At 51.3% G+C, this 10,427-nt stretch overlaps 1 protein-coding gene across 23 annotated transcripts in view; it reads left to right on the forward strand.

The window, feature by feature from the left end:
• The window catches only part of SLC9A8 (solute carrier family 9 member A8), an 82,080-nt gene extending 77,033 nt beyond the window's left edge, over nt 1-5,047 (forward strand). For 17 of the 23 annotated variants that reach the window (XR_012419536.1, XM_074005530.1, XM_045363102.2 and 14 more), the window contains one exon: nt 718-5,047. Coding sequence is in view for 16 of the 23 variants with exons in the window: in XM_074005530.1 (XP_073861631.1) it covers nt 718-825 (108 nt within the window). In the remaining 7 variants the exon portion in view is untranslated. The remainder of the gene's footprint in view (nt 1-717) is intronic. The other 6 variants (XR_006689926.2, XR_006689927.2, XR_012419538.1 and 3 more) reach the window with 3 other exon arrangements.
• Nucleotides 5,048-10,427: the final 5,380 nt, after the last annotated feature.

Here is a 10,427-nt window from a genome sequence, read left to right on the forward strand (position 1 = left end):
TTTCCTTCGCTGCCACGTTTAGTGCGAGGTTAATAATAGATTTGTTAACACAGTTTGGTTTTCCTGGATGACAGACACGGGGTATCGATCAGCTGAGGAATTTCAGACATACCAGGACCTCAGGCTGTGGCCCAAGGCTGCCCCCAGCTCAGGCCTCTGGTTCTGTCCCTCGGGGCACTGCTGGCCTCTCTTTAGTTGGAGGCCTTGCGTAGGGGTGGGGCTCTTCCTGCGGCTGCCTGCTTTGTTTCTATGCAGGCCCATTTTCCATTCTGATAGCTGCCGGTGTGTGCGCTCTTCCAGGAGCCAGGCAGCTCCAGTGACTGTGACCACAACTGCTTCCTTCTCCAGCATCCTGTGCTGTGGATGCAGCTGTCTCCCTGACAGCTGAGGAGATGGAGGCCCAAGGGGGTGCAGTAACCCCGCGAGATCACAGCCAATACGGGCATAATTGGGAGCAGAGCTAAGTGTGTCTGACTCCAGAGACCACATTTTCAACCTCACGCCATGCTACCTCCTTCTTTCTGAATGACACCTCCCGTGATCTCCACCCCCACAAAGAACAATCCCAGCTCAGTTTGTTCAATTGAAACTGAAGTTGCCTGTGGCCATCACCCTACCTCCTACCTCCTCCCCAGACACCCCACCCAAGGCACCCAGCAGCCTCCCCTCCCTTCCTTGGCCCTGCCCCTGACGGCTTGGTTGTGTCTCTGGACCCAGGACCTGCACCACGGGCGCATCCAGATGAAAACTCTCACCAACAAGTGGTACGAGGAGGTACGCCAGGGCCCCTCCGGCTCCGAGGACGACGAGCAGGAGCTGCTCTGACGCCAGGTGCCAAGGCTTCAGGCAGGCAGGCCCAGGATGGGCGTTTGCTGCCCACAGACACTCAGCAGGGGCCTCGCAGAGGTGTGTGCATCCAGCAGCCCCTTCAGGACTCCAGACATAGAGGGCGGGGCGAGGTACTGGCTGCAGAGTCACCTTAGTCCAGAACTTGCCAGGCCTTTGGAGCCAGGTGACTTCTTGGGAAACTGTCATCTCCCCACTCCTCCCTGAGCCAGCCTCTGCTCAGTGTGGCTCGTCGGCCCACAGAGGGGAGGGAGCACGGGGCCAAGTGCCAGTCATCTGTGAAGCTGGGGCACCTACCCCGCCACCTGGAGGACCCCTGTGGCCCCCCGCCTAGAGCACCATCTACAGGTGTGCCATTCCCCAGCCACCGCCTTCATCCTGCCCCCGCCGGACTGGCAGAGCCAGGGGTGAGCCACCTGCCTTTGAGTCATCAAGATGCCTCCGCAGCCACAATTCTGACCTAAGTGGCAGGGCCCAGAAATCTTGAAAACCTCCCGCTGCCCTTTGTGGCACTTCCTGTGCTCCCTCAGAGAGAGGGAGAGAAACCGAGTGACCTTTTTCCCTTTGTCTGATTGGCACTTCTCAGCCTGTCTCCCTGGACAGCAGGTGGCTGCTGCCTTTCTCTGGGCATCTTCTGAATGTTTACACTGGTACCTTCTGGTATCTTCTTTAGAGCCCCCTGCAAGCTGCAACCCAAGGCTTTTATCTTGCAGGGTCAGAGCGCCCTCTAGAGGGAAAAGCTAGAGGCACAGGGTTCCTGCTGGCCCACAACTGCTGTCTTAATTAGGTTTAAATTCATGCATTTTACAGCAAAGTGCTGAGAGCCTCGTAGTCACCTCCTGCCATCTGATCTCCCTCCCCACCATTCCCATACTCAGTTGTTCTTTTGTCTAACCGGAGGCCACTGTGCCGAGGCCCTGCAGTGTCTGCTCACTGCTGCCATCTTCGCTGCTAATCAGGGTTCCATCCTCTTTCCCCTCTCCCAGTTCCCCACCACGTTGGATCCCATTTGTCACCCATGCTAGGGTCCCCAAAGCACTGGGGCAGGGGCCAGAGCAGCAGCACCCAGTGCTCCCCTCTCCCACCCCGACCTGGAGTCAGAAGCAGATGCTCCACGCACACACACCCCAGCCCTGTCCCAGGGGCCCGGCCTCCTCAGCCATCTCAGGGTGAGGAGCTGTCAGTCATGTCCAGACGGAATGGAGTCACTGACTCGCATCCTCTCCTCACCTCCCCTTTGACAAGCCTCAAACTGCTCAGCTCATCGAAGGGCCATTGCCAACTTCTGTATGTGGTTCTGGGTCCCAGGGAGCCTTGGAACCTGGCCCCCTGGGGTGGTTTAATTCACCATGTGCATTCCTGCTTCTCTGGGGACACGGTGGGCCAGCATGGTCCCTGGGCTGGAGCAAACGCATCTCCATCTCTTCCACCTCAGACGGTGTGGCTCTGGATATCAGGAGGGACTGACCTCAGGACCTGTGCCAGGAACAAGAGGCCAGGCCCGATGCTGCCACCTCGCCTTGCCCCTGAAGTGAGAGCAGGCCAGCCGGGCAGGAAGCACGCTGTTTACTTTTTGCATGAAAAGTAAATTTGTACTTGATAGAGCTAAAATATGATCTTTTTAAATTTCTCAACCCTATCATTTGAGCCATTGCCTTGCTTAATTTTGGTCTCCACCATTTCCTTCTAGTAGAGAAGAGAGGAAGTCAGAGGGTGGGGACCTTTGCCTGCCCCTGGGCGAGTGGGGGCAGGGATCTGAGACCAGATTGTTCTTGCGCCCCTGCCAGAACTCACTCTCGCCTGAAGTTTAGGGTCCCGTCTCCCAGATGTCAGTTGCTTTGCAATCAGTTGTTTGCCAGGATTTCTTTCTTTCCTAATCTTAAATTCACAGATAAAGCAATGAAAAGAGTCAGATCCCATTTCCGTCTGCCCCCTCGCCGCCAGGTCTGATAGCCCCAACCACGCCACACCTGGCCTCATGCTTTCAGCTGAGACCTGAAAAGGATGCTGTGGCGGAAGAGCATGTGGGGCTTGGTGGGGGGGCCCTAGGATTTGTGGCGGGGCAGAGGGGGTGGCGGGACCTTTCCCAGGAGGTACCAGCACCTGCCTCGATCTCCTGTGAGCCTTGTCTGCCCCCAGGCGGCCAGGTGAGGTCAGCAGCCTGGGAGAGTGCCCCCAAGAGATGAGGGCACCCCGTGTTCCTTGGCAGTCTTGACTCGCCTTGGTAACAAAAGCCATAGAAGTCTGTTTTTCTGGGTCAGTTTTTTTCAAATGTCTTTGCCTGAGAATAACAAATTGCTGCTGTCTACCTTTAGCACACCCGATAATTCTATTTGGGGCAGTGAATGCGCAGAAGATAGAAAAATATGCAGCTTAACTGTATCTTCCTGCATGTGTATTTATTTTCTTCTGGGTCTAGGCCGTGGGACAGGAGAACTGTGGCATGTAGGAGGAATACTTCAGGGTGAGGGAAGGCTGGAGCCAGGGAGCGCTGGGGAAACCAGCCTTTAGCCAGCAGTCCCTCCACCACAGGCGCTGCCGTGTGGAACCAGTTCTTGGAGTAAATCCCACGCTTTCTGCAGCCTGTAGTTGTTATGACCCCTCGGAACAACCACCCCATGACTTGTGTGTGGTCTCGCAGGGAAAGGGGCTGGCTTCTAGGTTCCCGAGATAAGTTTGCAGGGGGCTGGGCCAGGGCCAGGCTAAGGGTGGCTCAGTTCCATCATCTAGAGCTCAGACACTCTGCCCAGAGGCAGAACTGAAGCCCTCTCGGCCCTTACCCTAAGCCAGCCACCCCTCTTCACAGTGGGTGGACTGGGCTGGGCCAGCCGGGCTGGCTGGCATGAGGCCAAGGGGCAGGCCTGAGCGCCAGAGTCACCCAGGTTAGCCCACAGGATTCCTTTGTGTGCCATGGAATGCCGAAAGATGGGTGACTGGGGACCCTTCTTAAAACCCTTGGCAAGGGTGCCATCGGCACGGCTTGGCCTCATGAAGTCTCGGGTCCATGTACCCACGGGGCGCATATGCTTACAGAGTCCTCAGCAGGGTGGCCGAGGCCAGGCCTCTTCTGCTGAGGAGGGTGCAGGCTGGGGTGTAGGTGTGGCCGGGGGTGGCTCAGGGCTGGAACTGCTGCCTGATTCCTGTGTGGGGAGAAGCTCAGTGGCCGTTGGCTGCCACTGACAAGGATTTCACATGCAGAAGAGAAAAGGTCCCCCTCTGCCCCCCAGATTCCCTGCCGAGTGAGTGCCAGTGTGTGCTGCCCTTGCTGGGGACAGGTAGGAAACCCTGAGCTTCCTGATGCAGTCATGAAGCAGTGTCCTTGGGAAGGCGTCTCCAGAGCTCCGGGCCCTCTGCCTAACGCCCTCCATCTCAGTCAGATACAGGCTTCAAGAGAATAAAGAGCCAGCCCCCTTCCATTTAGGCTCCTGCCATTTCCCCAACAGTTCTCCAACAGTTAGACATTGAGGGGCTTCACTGTTAGCGGGCACGTAACAGAAGGAAGACTAATACACGCCCCTGCCCTGTCCCGTCCCCCTCCCCCGAGCCATTTTCTTGCTGTGCTCTCTGGTGCCCTTGAGTTGGTCTCCCTGGCTGCTCTGCGGGGGCTTCACTGGCTTTGGGGTGAATGCGAAGTGCTGGTGAGCAGTGGGCCTGTGACTGAATAGGAAGATATGCATCCGTGGTCAAAAGTCACCTGCCAGCCCTCTGGAGACAGAGCCTCAGGCCGGGATGGGGAGGCCCCACTACTCCCACCTGCATGGTGGGCACGGCCTGGCTTATACCAAAGGCATTGACGGTTTCTCCAAGTAGGGATCTGCAAAGCTTGAATTGTCCTCAAGATGGCAAAGCTTGAATTGTCAAGATGGATGTGAATCTTACATTCCTTTTCATCATTTCCTATGTAAAAATGAAGAGTGCTGGGTTTTTGTTTTAAGAAGCATTATGAAGGCCAGACGTACTCATTTTTCTCCTGCAAGTGAGCTGGGAGAGGCCCCTGTTAGGCCCGTTTCCTGAGCAGTGCTGTGCTGCTCTTCTTGATGGGGCTTCGGGCTAGGGGGGAAAGCGGGTCAGAGGTGGGGGGCCTGTGGCTGCCATGCGGGAGCCCCTGCGCCATCTCTGACTCTTTAAGGGAGTCAGGAATAGATGTGTGAACAGTCATGTCACTGGATGCCTATTTAGAAATAAAGTGTATGCTGCTGAATCGGAGCCAGTGTCTGTTCATGTTCAGGTGGCTTTGCAGATGCACAGGTCACACCTAGACTGGGCTCTGTGGCACACAGCTACCCAGCCCCTGGGCCGGTAGCAGCCATGTCACCAGGAAGTGCAGTGTTTAGGAGCAGGGCTGGGTCAGGGCAGCCTGTGTCTGGTTCCCACCTTTGGCCCTCAGTGAGGAGCATGTGAGGCTCAGCCCCCAGCCAGGCTCAGCTTCTCCTCACAATGCTGGGAGCCCTTCCTCCCTGGGTTCGCTGGCTGTCCGCCCAGGCTGCAGGGCCGCCTGGCCTCCTGCTCGGGGCTTGTAGATCAGTGCCCCACAGGCATTTGCCTGATGGTGAAATGGGGAACTTCTGTCACTGAACCTGCCCTCCCGCAGGAGTGGGGGCGTCCATAGCCTCTGATCAGAGGTGGTGGCGAGTGGGGGAAGGGTCACGAGTTCATCTCTACCCCCACGTACTTCCAGAGGCATCCAAGCCGCTGATGGCAACAGGCACGAACCAAAAATGCATGTGATATAAAATGAAACCAGTCAGGAGAAGCTGTCCTGGCCCCGGCCACGGGGCAAGAGCTGAGTTTCCTGGTTCTTCCCACCCTGTGCTTCAGCCCACCCTAGGGGAGACTCCCAAGGCCACAGTGGGCTCGCCTTGGTCCGCTTTTGGTGGAAACCCAGATTCAGAGAAATATTTCTCCACCATAATAAAAACTGCAAGTGTGATGACAAGTGGTAGCTGACACTTGGCCTCAGTGTCAGGGAGGCACCACGAGAATGATGAGGACTCTGGCTGACAGAAAGCAGAATTTTCCAGGCCAGGCCTGCCTGTGAGGGCGGCTGGGAAGTGGGGCTGTGCTGTGCTGAGCCGTGTCAGCTGGGACAGAAAGCAGTGCTGGCAGCAAAGGTAGGCGGTGGTCCTGAGTGGGCACCTCGCTCCCATGAAGGGAACAGGGCATGTTTCATTTGTATTTCAACCTTCTCAACTCCTAGAAAAAGCTCTTAGGGTAGAGGGGAGCAATCGAGGCAAGAAATATTTTCCTTAGAGGCTAGAAAGCTGGCGGGGGGCTGGAGGGTCACGCACAAACTTGAGGGCCCTGTAACCCCCGCTTATTATTCCACAGGGCACTAGGGGAATGAAGCTGGCCTGAAGCGGGGCCCCACTGCCTCCTGGAGGCAACCCCCCACCCCAGGCAAGGGACAACACAGCCCTCTGGCTCTAGCTAGAGCAGATGGGAGACATGAAGGGCAGTGGGGGTCAGGGGCCAGTACAGTCATCTCAAGGCCCTGAGTGACAGGAAGTGCCCCATAAATGGGGATCCTCTTTGTGAGTATCTGTGGACCTGCAGGAGAGCAGGCAGGCGTCAGCCACACTCCCCCTGCCTGGGGAGACCGCCTGGCAGACCTGGGGGTCTTAGCATCAGTCGGGACCAGTCCGGTGCTGGGGACAGAAGGAACTTCTGCGCATACAAGCAGCTGCCAGCTGATAGCCTGATGTAAATGAGGAAGAAAATAAGTCTTTGCTTAGGAAAAAAAAGGCCACAAAAATGTAGTTGGTTCATTTTGTAGCGAAGATGAGCCATATACTCCTATCTGCTGATGGGAGGGCAGCTAGCTCACACTCTCCAGAGGACACTGTGGTGACAGCTCTCCAAAGCCTGAAAACGGCCCAGCAGTTCCACTCATGGGGCAAAAGGAAAGTGCATGAAAATTGCACTCCAAGAATGGCCATCCTGGCAATATCTGAATGAGGAAAAATGGAAAACAACTTCTTTGTCCATGAATGGGGGATTGGTGAGATAAATAACGATAGAATATTTACCAACAATTCAAGATTCTAAGGATGTGGAAACACGTTTAGAATGTTATCAGGCCAGCATTTTACCACCTTTAGAGAGAGAGAAGTATTTCACCCTCTCCTTAAATGCTGTTCAGGATTTCAAAATGACTAAAAATGAAAGTAGAAATTTTAGTACATCCTTTTATAAAAATACACATACTGGTACTCCAGCACACACCCATTCATCCCTAATATGGAAGACCTGGTGGTTGGGCCCTGTTGTCTTTGCTAAGAGAACCCATGTGGTTCATGTAATGAGTGACTGTATGCTTCAAGGGGAAACAGAGCCGGTTCTCAGTTCAGGCTATTCCTGGTCCTTCCCTCTACTTGTCTGAGATTGGCTGAGGTATGGGTCTATGACCTTATTTGGCAGGAGAATAAAGCGATTAAAAACACACACACACAAAACGGAGTCTCACTCTGTTGCCCAGGCTGGAGTGCAGTGGCACGATCTCAGCTCATGGCCACTGCAATCTTTGCCTCGTGGGTTCAAGCGATTCTCCTGTCTCAGCCTTCCAAGTAGCTGGGACTATCGGCCCCCGTCACCACGCCCGGCTAATTTTGTATTTTTAGTAGAGATGGGGTTTCACCATGTTGGCCAGGCTGGTCTTGAACTCCTGACCTCAAGGGATCCACCTACCTCGGCCTCCCGAAGTGCTGGGATTATAGACTTGAGCTACCGCATCCGGCCGATTATAGGTAACTTTTAAAATCTTGCTGTTTGCATATATTTTCTATTTCTCTCATAAAGAATATTAATTCAATAATAAGGAACACACATGTTCTTTGACCAGAACTAGAGGAGCAGCGCATTGGATGGAGTGACGTGAAGGCCCCTAGGGAAACAGGTGAGGGTCCAAACTGATGCAGTCACCACGGGGAGGGTGGCAGCCCTTCCACCCACGATTCCTCTCCTGGCCCTGGGGCAAAGATTGGCAAATTACTGCCTGTGGCCCAAATCCAGCCTGCCTCCTGTGTCTGTACTACCTAAGAGCTAAAAATGGTGTTAACATTTTTTAAAGGTTGGGGGAAAAAACAGAAGAATAAGGCCAGGTGTGGTGGCTCACACCTGTAATCCCAACACTTTGGGATGCCAAGGCGGGAAGACTGCTTGAGCAGGAATTTGAGACCAGCCTGGGCAACATAGGGAGACCCTGTCTCTATATGTAATTGAAAAAAACTAGCCGGCATGTTGGTGTACACCTGTGGTCCCAATTACTCAGAAGGCTGAGGCAGGAGGACCACCTGAACCCAGGAGGTCAAAGCTAAAGTGAACTATGATCGTGCTACTGCACTGTAGCCTGGGTGATAGAATGAGACCGTGTCTCAAGGAAAAAAAAAAATCATAGATTCACAAGAAGTTGCAAAAAAAAAGTACAGAAAGGTCCCATGTACCCTTCACCCCATTACCCCCAGTGGTAACATCTTGCACAACTACAGAATAGTTTCACAACCAAGAAACTGGCATTGCCACAGTCCACAGATCTTGTTCTTCAAATATCTTAAAAAAAAAAAAAACTGTAAAACTTCACTAGTTTTACAGGCACTCGCATGTGTATGTTTAGTTCTATGCAATTTTATATTGTGTAGATTCGCATAACCACCATCACAGGGAAGTTTCTTTTTATAGAAGTATTCCAGCTGCCAAAGAAGAAATCATTGAATTGGAATATCTCTATTTTGTAACTTCCAGTGAAATAATGGATCTAAGTGGGAAGTAACAGCCTTAATAGCTAATTCCCCAAAGGGAGAGAACTCGACATCATATGCCTCCGGATGAGAGAATATGCATCAAGTATTCTTACCACAGAGATCAAACCCAAACCCAAGCAAACCCCAAGAGCCAACTACCATGCAATGCATGCACACATTCAACACCCTTCCGTCATAAAAACACTCAACAAGCTAGGAATAGAGGGAAACTACCTCAACATAATACAGGCCATCTAGGATAACAGCTGACATCATACTCAATGGTGAATGACTGGAAGCTTATCCTCTAAGATCAGGAACAAGGCAAGGACGCCTGCATTCACCACTTCAATTTGATGTAGTACTGGAAGTTCTAGCCAGAGCAATTAAGCAAGAAAAAGAAATAAAATATACCCCAGTTGGTAAGGAAGAAGTTAAATTTATCTCACAGATGACATGATCTTATATGTAGACAACCCTAAAGATTCCACAAGAAAAAAAACTGTTCAAACTAATAAATTCAGCAAAGTTGTAGGATACAAAGTCAACACAAAAAAGTCAGCTGCATTTCTATAAACAATGAACAATCAGAAAAGGAAAGAAAAAAATCCCATTTATAATAGCATCAAAAAGAATTAAATAGGAATAAATTTAACCAAGCAGCAAGAAAGACTTGTACACTGAACACTATAAAACATTGCTGAAAGAAATTTTAAAAGATACAAATGGGGCCAGGCATGGTGTCTCATGCCTGTAATCCCAGCACTTTGGGAGGTCAACACAGGGGGATCACTTGAGGCCAGGAATTCAAGACCGGCCTGGGCAACACAGTGAAACCCTGTTTCTACCAAAAAACAATTAAGAATTAGCCATGCATGGCACATGCCTGTGGTGCCAGTTACTTAGGAGGTTGAGGTGGGAGGATCTCTTGAGCCAAGAGTTCAAGGCTGCAATGAGCCATGATTGCACCACTGCACTCCAGCCTGGGTGATAAAGTGAGACCCTGTCTCAAAAAAAAAAAAAAAAAAAAAAAAAAAAAAAAAAAAAATCTATACTGCTGAAAGTGGATCTACAGATTCAATGCAATCCCTATAAATGGCATTTTTTACAGAAATAGAAAAATAAAACCATCCTAAAACTCATATGGGATCTCAAGGGACCCTGAATAGCCAAAACAATCTTAAAAAAGAACAAAGTTGGAACCTTACACTTCATGGTTTCAAAACATATTACAGAGCTACAGTAATCAAACTAGTGTGGTACTGGCATGAAAACAGGTATACACTCATAAACCAATGGAATAGAGAGCCCAAAAATAAACCCTCACATATATGGTCAAATGATGTTCTACAAAAGTACCAAAACCACTCAATGGGGAAAGGACTATCTCTTCACCAGATAGTGTTGGGAAAACTGGACATTCATAAGGAAAAGAATGAAGTTAGGCCCTTACCCTATTCTGTATACAAAAATTACCTCAAAATAGATTAAAGACCTAACCCAAAACCAACTAAGGGGAAACTACATGACATTGGATTTGGCAATTATGTCTTAGATATTATACCAAAAGCATAGGCAGTAAAAGCAAAAATAGACAAATGGGATTACATCAAACTTTTTTTTTTTTTTTTTTTTTGAGACAGTCTCACTCTCTTATCCAGGCTAGAGTGCAGTGGCGCAATCTTGGCTCACTGCAGTCTCTGCCTTCTGGGTTCAAGTGATTCCTCTGCCTCAGCCTCCTGAGCAGCTGGGATTACAGGGGTTTCACCATGCTGGCCAGGCTAGCCTCAAACTCCTGACCTTAGGTGATCTGCCAGCCTCAGCCTCCCAAACTGCTAAGATTAC

Source organism: Macaca fascicularis, chromosome 10, assembly GCF_037993035.2.
Source record: "Macaca fascicularis isolate 582-1 chromosome 10, T2T-MFA8v1.1".
NCBI classification, from domain to species: Eukaryota; Metazoa; Chordata; class Mammalia; order Primates; family Cercopithecidae; genus Macaca; species Macaca fascicularis.